Source organism: Planococcus citri, chromosome 5, assembly GCF_950023065.1.
Source record: "Planococcus citri chromosome 5, ihPlaCitr1.1, whole genome shotgun sequence".
Lineage (NCBI taxonomy): Eukaryota > Metazoa > Arthropoda > Insecta > Hemiptera > Pseudococcidae > Planococcus > Planococcus citri.
The window spans coordinates 42413230-42431263 of record NC_088681.1 but is presented as its reverse complement, the minus strand read 5'-3'; the positions used below and the strand labels follow the sequence as shown (position 1 = coordinate 42431263).

General features: G+C 36.0%; 1 protein-coding gene across 2 annotated transcripts in view; it reads left to right on the top strand.

Moving 5' to 3' along the window:
* The first annotated feature begins 1343 nt into the window (after nt 1–1343).
* Nucleotides 1344–18034, top strand: part of LOC135847062 (synaptogenesis protein syg-2-like) — a 117665-nt gene continuing 100974 nt past the window's right edge. For both annotated transcript variants that reach the window (XM_065366457.1, XM_065366456.1), the window contains exons 1-2: nt 1344–1505; nt 2691–2802. In XM_065366457.1, coding sequence (XP_065222529.1) covers nt 2700–2802 — 103 coding nt within the window. In that variant the 5' untranslated portion in view covers nt 1344–1505; nt 2691–2699. The remainder of the gene's footprint in view (nt 1506–2690; nt 2803–18034) is intronic.

Below are 18034 nucleotides of genomic sequence, written 5' to 3'. Positions count from 1 at the left end.
AATATTTCATATCAAGGGCCTCTTAACTCATTCACACCAACTGTCACGTTACACTGACTGCAATAATAATAATAAAAAACACCACCCTCACTCCCTCCAGCACCATCTCTTCGTCTCTAACAGATCTCAGCAGCAGCACAAACGAACATCAGCAAAAAGAGCAAACACTCCACGACATCGAGAATAATTTCCATACATTCGCCATCTCGTCGTTATAAGAGAGCAATTTCAACATTTCGTATCAAAATCACACCCATTTCCTCCTCCACCGCGATACCAATTTATTTTCTAATTGAATATCCATTCAAAAGTACGTACGCAATAAAAGAAAAAATTCTCGTCCAATCTCGATGCACGCGCCAATATACACATAAGACGTTTCCCCCTCCTCTTCAAACCTCAATCCGTGTCCTTCTAGAAATTCAACTATTCAATTTACACGCTCTGCGAATGCATTCACACGCACAAAATCGATATATCTTGTGCTCTTCCTCCCTTCTAAGGGGAAAAGAGGGGTCCCGATGGACCTAAATGCTAAGCACACATACGCCGAAGAATCATCAGAAAGGAACCCCCTTCCCCCAGGCCCCATGGGCTGGTTTTCAAACAAAAATTATACTCGTAAAATCGCAACCACGAGCACACAATGTACACTGGCACGTTCGCGGTCGTCATCGAGCAAATGGAGAAAAGTCCCGAAACCCATCGAATATTCCCTAATAAAAATAAGACAATGAAAATGAAATCCCTGTTTATGGTCATAGATGGAGATCAGTAACGTTTCGTCGTCGTCTTCACATCTTCGACCCTTCCTGCCTCGCTTCATCGCTGGGTAATTCGATTCTCAGTCTGTGTCGATGGGGTTTCCTCGTGATACGGGCATCTTTCTCTCTCTTTCAACGCATGTCTAGGGTTCTACCCCGGCCCCTCGCCTTCCTCCGGGTTAAAAAAATTATATCCGATGGAATAATAAAGCAGAATAAAACAAAACAATGATATCGTTATGCGTGGAATACAAATAATACGATTGAATCTAATTTTCCGCTTGTTTTAAAACGCATACTAGAGTAATATAATCGGCTCGAATATACGCTATCCATCGGCAAAGGGCAATTCAGCAGCATCGACGGTAACAGCGGCAGCACCAGAGGGCTGTAGAGTATGCTCGAAAAAATTCTCTCTATTTTAGCCATCGCGACTCCGCCATCGTCACCTCGTCCTGGTTCGGTTTTTCCCGAAAAATCGCTCGTTCGTTGGTTGCGTTGCGCTCTTTTTTCCCTCCCCCTCCGCGGGCTGCCCACCTGCGAGACGTAAACGTACTCTATCCGGCGACTACGACCATATCGTCGCACAGTATTATCGTAAACGTGTTCGAGTATCGTACGTGTCCCATTCTCTCTCCGGATACCTTTCGGTGGTGCGATTTTGACGACGAGAAATACGACGAACATCGAAAATATTACCCATCTGCGTGAAATTCTAGTATCTCGTACTCGCCGCAACAAGTAAATAAATATTTTTTATTTCAAATTTTTCAAAATTTGTTTACGCTTTGTTCCTCCAACCCGAATCGAGCTTAAAATCAAACCGGTTTCTCGAACAAACGCTCAAAAATAACTGGTTAATTTATTCGTCAAATTTATCTTGCTTTTCTGTAAGCTTTTGTGTGCGTAATTTTTACAAAGCAACCCTTCGTATCAGATATGGCGCCAAAAATTTACGCGATTAATTTCATCAGGCTATAAAATTCGCCTTATCATGTACGTACATTATGCTTGGGAAAAAAATGCTCCCTACAACACTTATTTAAACGACACGAATTTTGTACACCGAATAAAATAAAAATTAAAAAAACTACCCCGCATATTTTTTCCAAAAATGAGAAAAAAAATTATTCCAGCCTCCCTCGTATCTGAAGGAAAATCCCCCCTTCCCTGCTTCCTTCGCTTACTCCATCATATGTGAATTATCATCTCGAATAATATTGCAAGAACCTTTTTTTTTCCTGTATGAAAAAAATCTCGTTAATGAGAAAGTCGCCGCGTGAAAATATGAAAATCACATGGTACCGCGAGAAGTGAACCCTGCATCGGTGTAGGAGAAAGAGAAAAGAGGAACCAATGGTAAAAATTCCATTCCACTTCGCAATGAACCGAGAGTTCTCGACGACGAGTAACACAGAGGGAAGACCTTTCGTAATCAAATTCCATTTACGAAAAAAATAATAGAAAAACAGAAAAAAAATTATACCGAGGAGAAAAAGAAGTGTAGAAAAAAAAACAACACAAACACGAGGAAAAAAATAATTACAACGTCGTTTTTGCTCCTCGCTCATTCGATTCATTCCACCAAAACACCATCGGCATCATCCCTTTTTAGTCGAGTTTATAGACCGAAGAATAAGACAATCTGTATTCGTTTAACGTGTACATTTTTTTTCACCTACCTACGAGTACCTACTTCTTGTATAGTACTCTATGGTGTGGGAAAACGTGTATTTATAAATTTTTTCGCACCTCCCCCCCTGTGCCTTTTGCTTGTTTTTCCTCATTAAACGTCGTCTGTATACTTACAACTTGAATTCTATTTTGTTATTTTGTACTTTTTACCTTAGGAGTACTCGCTTAGATATAATTTGAGTACGTAGCGAAGTAATTGTATTAAAATTTTTTTATTCTCTTTATGTGCAGAATGACGTAATGAAGTTGACGAATCTCAACTATTTACTATTCACCTTCATTTACGTACAAGCCACTAAGCAAATTGAACGGCAAGAAGCGTCAGACGACGATGATGTTTCCGGTAAGACGATCAAAAATTGTTGTTATCTAGCGTACGCTGTAATATACGATTGTCACGTACTTTTGTTGTGTTTCTTTTTCTTTAAATTTTTCTCTCGATATTTCACATCTGCTCGTATTTTTATAATAATTTTACTCGTTCGTCGAATGCTCGAATGCAACCAGCTCTATGCAATGTAGCGATAATTTTTTTTTGTCTAAGTGCTGGCGTGTGTTCTCTGGATTATTTCAGAATTTTCTTGTTTTGTTTTCAATTTTTTCTCTCTTTCTATGTTATGAGAAAATGTATGTGAAATGTAAATGCAACTTAATAGAACTAGATTCTTGAGAAATGACGAAGTGGAAGTAGAACAATATAACATCACTACAATTTTTCACAAAGTATGAGCTCAATTTTCCGATACCTATTTCGTAGCAGAATCGTAAGAATTGATGGGAATGAGAATCCGAGAAAAAGGGAAAGGGGATGCAGAAAAACAATGTTTCGTTAAGAATGAAAATAAATTACACTATGGATAAGTTTCGCTTTTGAGCTTTGGAATAGTGGGATAAATGATAATACATATGTATTTGAAAAACATGATGAATGATATTTGACATCGAACAAAGAAACCTTTTGAACTGGCGTTTGTAGATTTAAACGAAAATCAAATAAATCGAAAGAGCATCTCTCAAACCCCCCCCCCCACACAAAATTTTAAATCTTAAAATTCATTTTTGAATTTCGGATTTTTTGAAAAAAATTCGAAAAATTCTCAAAAGCTGTTTTGAGGTTGATTTTTTTACCTTTTCCATGAAATATAATTTTTTGAGCAAAATGAACCATTGTGAATAAGTCGTTTAATTCAAATCCCACATATCAACAACTAGGTACCTAGTTATTTAGTTTTGGGATGTTCAGAAGCCTCCAGTGAGTTTTTAAATTTCTCCAGAAATTTTAAATCGTTTTGGAAGATTAAAAATGAACTTCTGAAACGCTCAAAAAGGTGCCTCATAAACGCTGACTTCATTATATGTATTGGCTCTTCCAGAGCAATTAGAAATTTTTGGGGAAGTTTGAATACTCCCTGGAAGCTTCAAAACCAACAAATTACGATTGTTGGAAAAATTCACTTCTGAACTGGCAGTCCTGGAATTTTACGATAACCACCACAAATGGTGAAAAAGGTGTCCAATAAGCTTCGACCAAATTTATGGGTTCCAAAGTTTATTTTTGGCTCCCTTGAGAAATTGGAGGCTCTAGAATAGGTATAGCCCAAAATTAGTAGTTGTTGATGTGAAGAATTTCAGTTGAAAAAATCATTCACATTGATTCTCTTCTTATTTAAAGAAAGAGAAAAAAAACGTTCACGAATAAGTTTAAAAATCGCTCTCCACTTTGAAAATTCATCAAAAATAGAAAAAAAAAACTTTGGGACCGGAAAGTGATGTTACAAAGGTTTTAAAACATGTTCTTTTGATCTAGTTTGGTTTCGTTCAAATTGGACAGCGTCACTTCAGAAGGCTTCAACAGTTCAAAAAAAATGTAAAATTTATTTAATGCTTTCGCGTTTTTTTTTTATCTTTTCTCATTTTTTTTTGTTTGTTTTTTTAATAATCTTCACAAAAGTATAAACTTAAGTATGCCCAAAATTTCAAATCAAAATACGATTTATCAATTCAATTCTTCACTCTTAAAATTAAAATGCAGACAGCTTTGTAACATACCAATGTAACTTTTTAAAAATATTCAAACTGGTGTTCCTATTGAGGGGGTTGGAAGAAAATGACTCTTTTACTCTCATTTCATCCCAAAAAATAAATGAAAATGATTCAGTCGAATCAGTGGAGGCATTTTTTTTTAAATTGAGGAAATCAAAAAATTTTGCTATAAAAAGTACTTTTTTATCAGATCAGATCAGTTAAGGTCGTTTCATCAGGGCCGAGGGGCTATGTTTGAATATTTTTCGATCAAGTTGATCTTCTTTTTTCACCCCCTCCCCCTTCACCCTCCCCCAGCACCACCCAACAAAAGAGGCATCGCAGCAAGCAGAACTTTTTTGAAAGGTATAAAAAATAAAAAGGGCACACAAAAGACACTGCCAATCCAAAGAAATATTATTGATCATTTTTTTCAATAATAAAAAAACATTGGTTAATTTTGATTTCATTTTTGACCTTTTATAAACATGCTGAATTTCATTTTAACATTTTTTTTTTGCAATTTTTTCAAAAATCAAAAAATATAAAAAATTTTTGAAGACTCCAAAGAAGTTTAAAACTTTTATCAATCGAACAAGAAAGTCAAAAATAAGGCACACCTAAATTTAATCTCAGCTTTCTTCGTCAATTTTATCAAATTTCAATCTTTTCCATTTGAATGTTCAAAAAATTCGAAAATCCAAAAATGACAATTAACACCTGAAATTTGATTTAGTCGTGTCTTTTTGGATACTATTTCAACTTTAAGTATACTACCTCCTTAATTTAAGTGAGAGAAGTTACAACATTAACAAAAAGAAAAACGAACACATGTTTAGATGAAAAAATATATGTATATACCCAAATAGTCGTACAATCCATTCCCAAATAGCACGAACTTTCCTTAAGAACCTAAAGTAGAAATCTAGAACTTTTTTTTTCATTTTTTATCAAAAAAAAAAAAAATTTTAAATGACACAATTTTTATTATGTGACTATTTAAGATTCTCGTCTATTGGGAATAAAAAAATCCATGCACTGTGCACCGTGTTTTGAGCTCCATTTCAAGTAGGTAGGGTTCAATTTTTTTTTCTAAAAACTGTATGAAATGTTGAAATTTATCCAGAATCACATTTTGAGGCAAATTTTCAACAAGAGTCAAGAAAATAGGTATAGTATTTTCAGACCCCAATTTATTCGAGAAATACCTTCAAATATCGAAATGTAGGTACAATTGGACAGCTAAATAAACATTATCACTGCCTTATGTAGATTTTTTGCCATTTTATCAACTTTCAACACATGGAGGAATTTCGGAAGGCATTTTATGCTATAGAAAAAAATTCAAGTTCATCGACTTTTTCAGTTTTTCGACGTGATCGTCGTGACCATTTATTTCAATCTTGGACTAGGAAAAAAAATGAAAGGAAATGAAATTTCGTATTTCAAACTGGAAACTAAGGCCTGGCTCGGTTCGTTTGTCGTAATTGAAATTCACGAGTCCTCCGGCCAAGTGCGAGTAACAAAAACAACGAAACGACTGCTCGAATCGACCATTCTGGCGTACACGAGCCGAAGCCAAGCCGAAACCATAGAAATTTTAGAGAAAAACAAAAGAGAGGACGATGACGCCGCACTGGGCTGTAAAAAATAAGAAAGAAAAAAACCGTGGAAAAACTACGACGACGACAACGACGATCATACTGCGAAACAGTCTTGCTCACGTACATGCGAACAGTACTATAAAATAATGGTACGTAGGTAATTAGCAGCAGTAGTATCCGAGCAATATAATCTGAAGCTGCTGGGATACCGAAGACTACGACGTTGGCTACGACCTTAATTATTGTACAAAATTTTAAACGTTTTCCTAAATATTTGTACGTTATCGTCGCGCTCTCGAATTACATAGACAAAATGTACCAAAGAAAAGGGACAGTGGTGGCAGGTCTGGGGGTATTTCTACGAAGCTACGTCTACCTAGGTACTTATTACTACGTGGAATTCCTTTCGATATATTTTAAATCGGTTAGTTCCTTGGAGGCACCTTGTACTCGTAGTATTTGTAGCTTTTGTACGAGTACAAGGCGATATGGTCCACGTCGCTTTTATATACAGAGTATTTTTGGAAACACCACGAACATAGAGCGTGAGGGGAAAAGGATGCCGGTTCAGTTCAACTTTCCATTATTATTATTATTATCGTTCGGTGTAGAATGTATATATTTTATTTACTTATGTACTGTGCGTTTTAGTGTTAGTAGAATGGAACTTACGGGTACGGGGCAGCTTTTATAGTAGTATAATAATATGCAAGGGAAAGCTTTGGAAAGCTACATGTACCATCGTCGTGGGTAAAAATTACACAACGTAATACGATGGTAAATACGGTATTTGAACGATGTGCTTAGGAAGGGCATGGGCATGGGGATTGGAGAGCGTTATTATGGTCGTGGCCGGTCCCGCATCCTTTTTGGTGTAGCGTGTTGCAGGCTGGCATTATAGCGGATTTATTCTTTAAATTGGTTTTTAATTAAAACGCAAATTTTCTTCTTTTTCGAACTGGCTCGGCTCGGTTCGGTTCGGCGTTGCTTTTGTTTTTACGCTACCTTGGCCCAAGGATAATAATTTATAATGTTAAGAAATTGGCGGTACGTATGGAAAAGTTTTCGCTGCTTGGTTGCTTTCGTCGAGTGAAAAATTTCCCATTTTCAGATCCTGCGAGTAAGTAGGTAGGTAATGTAGAGCTATGACGAAGTATTTTGTAACTGGAGCGTAACTGGAATTATGTAATATATACTGTGTGTTTTAAGTGGGATTTTTTGATTTGTGAGAATGCGACAGGTGTTTGAGATGGGGATAATGAGGTATTTTATAGATGGTTTGTGTCGTCTGGCTTTGGAGAGGACTGAAGAGCAGGGGAGAGGTTTGGGTACAGATTTAGTCAAGATACGTTCTTTGAAGCAAGAGAGATTTTCAAAAAATGAGCCTTACAAAGATTCACTTTTCAACAACCTATCAATCCACGTAGCACAGTTCCCTCTCGACTAAGTGCTAGCGAATGGATAGCATTTTATTCGCGTTTTGGGAAATTGCTAGCATTTTTTTCAAATTTTTAAAATGTTTTTTATTCTAATATTTTCTCGTTCCATTTTGGCTACTTTTCAACTCTGAAAAATAATTTTGAAGAAAATTCCATTTAGAAATCATTCAAGGTAGTTACTTCACCTTTTCATGAGGTAATTGCCTGTGTGATGACAACTACAATGGCACTGCAATGGAAACTTGAAAATGGGATGGTTTCTAATGCAGTACATCGAGAAGTTGTGGTTTTTGAATTTTTACTCGAAAACTGGAGGGTTTTGGGAAGTTCAATATTCTTTACGATTTACCTATGGGAAATTTAATTTCTTAGGGTAGCAATACAAGCTACGAAAAGTCAATTTGCGCAATTTCAACCTTTTAAGGAGAAAAACGGTGTTTTCTGGAAATCTTTGCTCTCTCAAAGGTGAGGAATCAATTCTCAGTGAACTGTTTGTGAGAGTACTTACCAATTCACTTATGGGAATAAATCGTGAACGAATTTATTAATTTTTTGAAAGAACCATTCGCGAACGAATTGGTCAATTCTTCAATTTATGAATCAATTCGTTCGCGAATGATTTACCAAAAATTATTCGATTCGTTCGCGAATGATTCACCAAAAATTATTCAATTCGTTCGTGAACGATTCGCCCAAAATTGAGTAAATGAATAAATTCGTTCGCAACGAGTCACTTATAAAAATCGATTCGTTCGCGAATGATTCTCCAAAAATTATTCAATTCGTTCGCGAACGACTCATCAACTATAATCAATTCGTTCGCGAACGAGATTCATTATCATTTACCTAATTTTTGGCGAATCTTTCACGAACGAATTGAATAATTTTTGGCGAATCATTCGCGAACGAATTGACTAATATTTGATTAATCATTCGCGAACGAATTGAATAATAGTTGATGAATCGTTCGTGAACAAATCAATTTTTTTTAGTAAATCACTCGCGAACGAATTGATTTGTATAAGTGACTCGTTTGCGAACGAATTTATTCATTTACTCAATTTTGGGTGAATCGTTCACGAACGAATTGAATAATTTTTGGTGAATCATTCGCGAACGAATTGATTAATAGTTGATGAATCGTTCGCGAACGAATTGATTCGTGTAAGTGACTCGTTCGCGAATGAGATTCAGCATCACTTACCTAATTTTTGGTGAATCTTTCACGAACGAACTGAATAATTTTTGGTGAATCATTCGCGAACGAATTGATCAATTCTTCAATTTATGAATCAATTCTTTCGCGAATGATTCACCAAAAATTATTCAATTCGTTCGTGAACGATTCACCTAAAATTGAGTAAATGAATAAATTCGTTCGCGAATGAGTCACTTATACAAATCAATTCGTTTGCGAATGATTTACTTAAAAAATGCAATTCGTTCGCGAACGATTCATCAACTATTAATCAATTCGTTCGCAAATGATTCACCCAAAATTGAGTAAATGAATAAATTCGTTCGCGAACGAGTCACTTATACCTACAAATCAATTCGTTCGCGAGTGATTTACTGAAAAATTCAATTCGTTCGCGAACGATTCATCATCTATCAATCAGTTTGTTCACGAATGATTCGCCAAAAATTATTCAATTCGTTCGTGAACGATTCACCAAGAACTAGGTAAATGATAATGAATCTCGTTCGCGAACGAGTCACTTATACAAATCAATTTGTTCGCGAACGATTCATCAACTATCAATCAATTCGTTCGCGAATGATTCGCCAAAAATTATTCGATTCGTTCGCGAACGATTCATCAACTATTAATCAATTCGTTCGCGAATGATTCACCAAAAATTATTCAATTCGTTCGTGAACGATTCACCCAAAATTGAGTAAATGAATAAATTTGTTCGCGAACAAGTCACTTATACAAATCAATTTGTTCGCGAGTGATTCACTAAAAAATTCAATTCGTTCGCGAACGATTCATCATCTATCAATCAGTTTGTTCGCGAATGATATTCGCCAAAAATTATTCAATTCGTTCGTGAACGATTCACCAAGAATTAGGTAAGTGATAATGAATCTCGTTCGCGAACGCGAACGAGTCACTTACACGAATCAATTCGTTCGCGAACGGTTCAAGTTCGTATTCCTTCTCCATACCAAAATAAAAATGGGTCTTAGATAAATATCGCTCTAAATCATTATTTTACGTTAAAAAAAAACTTCACCAAAACTATTTTTGGCAAAATTTTTAATTTTTTTAATTTTACAAAATTTTTTAAAAATAGAGTGATTTTGAAGTTATTTGTAGCATAGTGGTGATTTCTGCCAACTTTTCAAGATCTGCATACAACTTTTAGCTACTTTATATCAGTGCAAAAAAATCGACCCTATTTTGGGCCACCCTGCAGTACGAATACCTACATTTGAGAAATACATAGGGGTATATCTAACGTGAGCTTAGCTTACGATCACCTCGAAATGTGCCGAGATTGCGGTAGTGTTTGCTTTCTTTGAAATCGAAACGAGCACATAATTTAAAGCGTTAATGTCCGTATTGGGAATTATTTAAAAGGTACGCGAGGTCAATTAGCAGGAAACGCGATATGCTCGTATACGTTGTGAAATTTTTATACGTTCGGTGTTTGGTTATCCTACGACAAAAGGCGGTTTCAAAATAGCCCAGACCGTGAACACGAAATACGTACCTAAATGTGCTAAAATAATGACTCTATCGAGTCGGCCAAAAATAGTGCTTGGGCCATGTTGCCTGGAGACTAACACTACGAAACTAGATAACATTTTTGAAAGTTGAGAATAATACAGATATCTAGCCAGATTCAAATAAATTGTGCAAATATTGTTTTCTTTTGTGGGGTTTGGATTCTTTCCTATAGCTTTCTCTTTTCGCCAGTATATTCTCTTCGTAGTTCGCATAGAAAACAGAATGGATTACTTTTCGTTGGATACCTACTAATTTTGACTCAATTCTTTGTTTACTGAATTGCCTCATGTACTCAGTTGATCGAATCCAAAGTAAATTTTTTCTCAATTTTTTTTAAAGTTTTTATTTTTTATATCCGATATTTAAAAATACCAATGAGTTTGAAATACCCGCCACACATCCTCTCAATCATTGTCATACCATAGTATAATAGACACGAGCTTTTTAAACTTTTTTTTAAAAAAATACCCCAAAGCTCAAAAACATATTCGCGAAGGTAATATTAAGCTCTGCTGAAGAAGGGAAAGGGAGATGAGATAGAACGAACCCAAACACCGAGTTCATTTTCAAACATTTACAAAATTTCTGCAGCAACCAACAGGCTGATATGTTTGTATGGTATAGGCAGGGAGCCAATGAACACCGGACAACATACCAAAACACACGAATAAAATAGAAAAAGTCGAAAGTGTGTCAAAACAAACGTCAAACGCGGGCATCGGTTGTGAAAAAAAAAAGGAGTGAAAAAAACACTAAACAAACTAACTACAGTCGACCTGGCGCGCGTTGATTAAAATACCGGAAACCGAGATAGAATGAGGGAGAAAACGCCAGTCAAAAATACACGAGTAAAAAAGAGGGCGAAAAAAAAACACTAAGAAAAATGGAATTCGTTTGTCGGCGGTAAATTACAAGCTGGTAAACATCGAAGTAGGTATTATAGGAAGGCTGCCGACGGAGACAGGGGTGATGACGTGGGCTGGCATGGTGTGGAAATTTTCCGCGAGATGAGCGTTGAATACCCTTTTTTCTCTAACAATTTTCTTTCCCTTCTCAGTTTTTCACGTTTTGCGAGAGTGAGTACGTATTCTGCTGTCTTGCTTGTCGAGGCTTTTCCTACATCGAGTTGAGTTTTTTGACTGCTGTTTTCGCCTGCTTTTCATCGGCTCTGTGCAATTAACGCGGATATAGTAGCGCTTCATGTCGCCCTTTTCCCGGCCTTTTCCCCCGTACTTAACCTCGTATTATGGTTGTCGAAGTACATATTACAGACGGAGAGAAGTGAGCCGAATTATACGGCGACGAATTATACGGCGACGAAATGAAGAAGGTGAATGATGGTGATTTGGGTGCAAAGCTTTGCCATCGTCAAGCCAGATACTGGTGATGACGCTCGAGTAATACGAGTTTTTGGAATTTTCCTTTTCCGGTGCGACGCGACGTAGATGGCGGTATTATTGTGGGGCGAAACCAAAACCAACGAGCGATGATGATTATTCGAAAGGGTGCGATTTTTATACTCGCACTTGACTCGTGTAGCAAAAGGGTTCGAAATTTGTATTTTGAATGATTCGTTGAGAGAGAAGGGCTTCACGATACGAGGGTCAAGAAATATGATTGTAACACCTACGTGTGTTTGGAAATTAAAATAGTGATGAGGAAAGGAATGTAGAGGTACTGGAAAGTGGGATGGTAGCAATTCCAGTTCAAAATTCTCTTCGATTGATCGTATGCAGGAAATGACCAATATTTTGACTAATTCGTGAGCAAATTTTGTTCATCTTGGAAAATTTTTACAATCGATTTTCAGCGTTTAACATACCTATCACAAAATTGGACAGACGTTTTTTCGTATTCTCGATTTTAAAAATTCAAAAAAATTTTGATTTATATATATTTTTTAAAAAATCACATATTGTGATCTTTTGATTTTTGAAGATGTGGTCTAAAGATGTGGTAAAAATCAGTGGCTTGTCACTTTTTTAGGCAACAAAAATTAGCTATAAAAGTCGAAGAATGATTTTTTTCCATTCACCTCATGCTCAAAAATGTCTGAAAAAATCACACCAGGCACAAATTTTTATTATCATTAACATATCAAAAAATTGAGATGATCGTTTTTTCGTATTCTCAAGATTTAAAAAGTTCTAAAAATTATTCGAGATTGCGGGTTATTCTCATAAAAAGTTGAAAGTCAATAAAAGTGGGCATTTCATTCAACACCATCAATACCTATTTGTAATTTACCATCAAGAATTTACTTTTGTTTTTCAGTTTATAATTTTTTAGTGATTTCAAACGAGTTTTCATTAAGGAAATTCTCATTAATGTTTCGGGGTAATACTTACCTAACAAATGCCATTCAAAATGCCACTCGACTTTTTACAATTTTTCAAAATTTTGGCCTTTTTGGGGCGGTCAGAAGCCTTGCGGGGTGGGGCCCAAAAAATAAGGCCATATTCGTACTCAGCGACTTTGAAAACATATCATTCGATATATCACTATACTTTTTGCGATTTTTTCAATATTTTGACCCCCTTAAGGGCACAGGGGGGCTTCGAGGAGTTGGACCCAAAAAATAAGTTCATATTCGTACTCAACGACCTCGAAAACATACCATTCGATATACCACTCGAATTTTCACGATTTTTCAAAATTTTGACCCCCTTTTTGGGGCACAGAGGGGCTTTGAGGGGGTTGACCCATAAAATAAGTTCATATTCGTACTCAGCGACCTCAGAAACATACCATTCAATGTATCGCACGTCCAGATTCGTTTTTTGAATACATATGATTCAGTTGTGTGTTACTTGAAAAATCAAGCACCCCCCACCAACCCCCAGGGAGGGTTGAAGACCAATCAATGGTGGTATGATTAATAGTTGGGTGAGTAGACTTTGTAAAAAAAATTTGAGCGAAAACGAATGATATTAAGTGGTAACTTTGATCAATTTATTGGACTGACTTTTTTTCAAACACCTACTCTTTCCACCCCTTTTTTCAGACACCCCTCTTGAGGGGTGGGTATCGAGCCTAGTATCAAATTATCGAGAATTTGAAGGGGAACATTTTTAGTCATGGTAGTTTTTCTTGTAAACCCAATATTTACGGAGTAAAACGCAAAAAACGTGAATCGCAACCGGTTTTAGCCCCCTAAAAAATTAGCTCCAGGGGTAGGAGGGTCGGTTTTTTTTGGTAGTTCAGAGGGTCCATCTGAACCCATTCCCGAAGAAAAAATTTATGTGCCAATTTTTTCCTTTTTAAACCCGCTATTTGCCCGGCCTAATAGGCGACGATTTTTTTAAACAATTTTTGGAAGAAGAGAAAGTTTTTTTTACGTAATCAATTTTTCCAGATGTCTCAATGGGAGAAAAGATAAGAGGTGGTGGGGGGGTGTAAATTTTTTTCATTTTTAGAAGAAACCCATACTAGAAAGATTAAAAATTCCAAAATAAAGGGAAATAAATTTGATTGAAAAAGATTGAAAAAGTGGGAAATTTTTGTAATTTTTGGTAAGACGAACAACTTTTTACAGTGATTTTTTTCAATTGTTTCAATGGGTGTGAAAGGGTGCGCAAAATTTATTCGAATAAAAATGTTTCCATTCTCAGAAGGAGTTAGAAAAAAATTAAAATTCAAGTTTAATTGAGAAAAACGGGAGGAAAATAATTTTTTTTTAAATTTTTCTGCCATTTTCACAATTTACTTTATAAAAAAAATCTGAATTAAGAGGGAAGGGTAGGGGGTTTTAAATTTATTTAGGTTAGCATTTTTCTATATTTAAAGAAAAAACTACAAAAAACAGAAATTCTAAAAAAAAAAAAGGAAAAAATAAATTGAACCTAATGAAAAAAGAATTGGAAAAAATGGAAAAATCTTCGGATCAAAATTTTTTCATTTTTAGAATAAACTAGGAAAAAATAAAAATTCACTAAATTAACAATGGAGAATAAATGGAAAAAAATGAGTGGAAAATTGCACTCGATTTTTCTCCTATATTATACTTGTATTTGACTAAATTGCAATGAGAAAAATTGTTTGAAAATTTTTTCAATTGCATCAGATCTTCTATAGATTTTATTAGTCATGAAATGAAATATGATACTTAACCTGTGATACATTCCGACTGGAAACACACAAGTCAGTAAGTCAGTTGAAAATAAATTTTTTCTTCGTGAAAAGAGTAACAAAACTGGTACATATTTCAAGCCACCTAAATAAGTTGAGCCAGAAAAAAAAATGTAACCCGAATTGAGCGTCGTAAAACAAAAACTAGCTGAAATGGAAATTCAGTGACCCAAACGGTAGACGTAAAGCCATCTAGGTGGCCGTTTAATGGGACACCCTGTACAGTGTCTCTGCAAACTTTATCGTCGTCGTTGGTGTTTTTTTTTTTTGTAGTATGTATAATAGAAAATAGCGAAACTCGACAACGTTGTATAATGAAAAAATGCATCGATTTCGATTAATTACCTTTTTTCTCCGCTTTGCTTCGTTTCTTGTTCTATATCGATAAAATAACGATACTGGCTCTCCTCTTAATGCTCGATTGACCGCCTCTTTTCCTGTGAAAATAATATAAATTTATTTTTATATCTACTCGCAACACACAAATACATTTATAATGTACGTTGTACGATACGATACCAATCGAATAACAATGTAGTATAAGTTAAGGCAAAAGCTACAGCTACATGGAATGGCCACAGCAGTATGACAAGACAGGACAGTGAAGGGAAGGGAAACTTGTAGCTCGGTTATATCGAACTATCGCCGATATTAAACCGTTCCACGCTCCACGCAGCTAAATTAAATCGCGTCGTAACATCTAAATTAACCGAAAAGCGAACGCCTCAAAGAGAAGGGGAATCAACCACGCAACCAACACAACCGACGCGACGTACCACAAGCTTAAAAATAACGAGCAATTTTCACCATATAATAGCGGAAATTTTCACAATCTGGTCGCAAAGTGAAAATTTCCAACTTAGGAATTTTCTTCCTTCACGTATCGTCCGGTCAATATCCGAATTCTCTTCATTTTTTCCTCCAAATAACTACAGCATCTTTTCGAGATAGTTTTGGCGGAAGAAACCTCTCTTATACTATTTTTATAATGCCGAGTACATATTTGCAAATTACTCGCAAAGCAGGGTAGTTTATACTCGTACTATAAGAGGGAAAAAAGCACGCGAAACTCAGCACCCTTCGAGGCGGAAGAAAATAACCATTGTTATCGCTAGCTTCGGATAAAATTATTATTAAATTTAGGCCCACTAGCTCGTTTTCGTCCACTGAACTGATGAGCAAAAGCAGGAAAAAAAACACCGTCGAGCGGATAAATCTGCTTGATAATTAGGATAAACTTTTCTCGGGTATTTGTTGTTGTTGTTGTTGTTGTAAATTAACCGCTGGTACAAGCGGCCAGGATTGTGTTGCTGTGTGAAATTTAGACGGCCACGTTTAATAACCTCCAGCTTCGGTTGTACGAGTAGTACCTCTATACTTCACTGCATACGTATGTCGAAAAGTTCAACTTTTGTCTAAAACTTTTGTTGTGGCGTGAGCCGAGGTGAGGAGGAGAGAGTGATATGTGTCTGTATACGTTGGTAGGATTGTAAGCTTTTCATAATCTAATGAAATGTGATACTTTACCTACTACATAATACTACATACGCTGGTATAAGTATACGAGTAGCTCTTGTGTACTGCTATACTATAGGTAGGTAGTAGGTACCTTAATGTTCGGTTACGACGAACGAGCAATAGCAATGGCACAAAGTTAACGTGTGTCGAAATTTTAGCACCGTCATCATCACCTCCACGACATATCCGAGCAAAATGCCTCTCTTGTATACGTGATAATGAGGTATGTGTGGTACTTCTAGGTATATACTTACATCGGTAATATTTTGCTCGATAAATGTACGGCATGTACTACATTTGTAGGTATGTAGATGTACAACTAGGGAGGTGTAGGTGTGCGTATTATACTCAACAAACGTAGGGTAAACGTATTTAGACTATACACGAAAATACGAGAGTGAAAAATTAAACAGGATGCACGCCAACGTTGCCGAAATGATGTAATTAGCCTTTGTGAATACCGCGAGGAGGTATTTAATGCGATAAAAGACGACTGCGAGAAATTCCACGCGGATAATTTTATACTCTTATACTCGCACTATGATATCAAGACTTATTATCGCGTCTTTTTATTAGGTAGGTCAACGGAACGTAAAATTTAATACGAACGTTAAAATAAATAATAAGTAATAAAGCTTTTTGAGTTTTTTTTTTTGGTGGGGAGATGGGGAAGGGACGGAATTTGGAATAGGGCAATTGGGGAAGAGGAAGGAGGAGGGTAATGTAAAAATAACACTGTGAAAAATTGGAATGTATTCTCACTCATTTTCCTTTAGAAATTTAAAATTACATACCACTCCTCTACTAACGAATGGGGGAAAAAATTGATAAATATAATTAGTTTTTGATACTCTGATCCTATCACCCAAAAATTTTTGCAAATTGACGAATTTTCACTTTACATATTACATATTAAAAAAAGAATTAGAGTGATCCCTTTCCAATTTCTCGAAGGAAAATTAATCTTGTGATCACTGACCACTAAGGCCACGTACTCCGCAAGTGAGTTGAATTTTTCTCACTTTTATGTCATCTGATGAAGGGGTCTGATCCTTACATTTTAAATTATCCGTTCAATTAAGCATATTAAAACTATTTTATTTATTATTTATACATTAGAAAACATTGAACAAATAATTTTGATAATTTAATTTTCTTAAATAATATTCACCAATAACCTAATTATAAATAAAACTAACATAAAATTTGATAATTATGAACTGTACATAAATCAGAATTCTTCTGCATTTTGCATCACTTTTTTTAAGTCAGGATGTCTACAGGAATTTGCTCACCAAAAATCACTACTTTTTCACTACCTTTCAAAAACAAAAATCACCACCTTCCAAAATATTTCCACCCCCCCCCCCCCCAGATCGATTATTCCTTTTTTTGCAGGATGTCTGTAACAAAATTTCAAAATAAAAAACCAAGCCTTTAGCAGGACATTTTTAAAAACTTGGGAGTTTCTTAAGAGGAGGGGGGTGGATGAGGCAGAATTTTACATTCAAATCGATAGAGTTAAATTATTAATGACTGGGAATAGAGAAATTATTTTAATTAGTCTGATGGGGGAAAGGATCTAATGCCAGATAGGTTATAATAGTCGTAGAGCTGGGAAGTCATTCTAATCTATTCTATGCACAAATATCAAATCAATCCGAAGGGCCCTCCTTTGCACTGGCACACTGTGTCAGCCAAGACCTCAAAATGTCTGCTGGGATAGCGAGGGACTTCATCCGCCACTTTGGAGGTAGAGAGATGCTGCTGACCCAACCACACAATGTGGGGGGAGTGGCTACTCTAAAGCATAAAATTGAAGGAATAGTGAGCCAGGGTCACTACATATTATTCTGCATCATCACAAAAATCCACTACGGTGACAAACCAACATATAAGAACTTCTCCCTTGGCATCCAAAATCTTGCCAGGGAATGTACATAGAAGAAAAATCAAAAAACTTGCTATCCCACGGATTGGTTGTGGGCTGGACCAGCTTGACTAGGGCCAGGTATGGTCAATCATCGTGAGAGAATTCAGGGAGATACCTATCAACATCAAGGTATGTAATTGGACCTCCCCCAACACCCGCTCTAAAACTAATTAATATCACTTGTAAATAGCTAC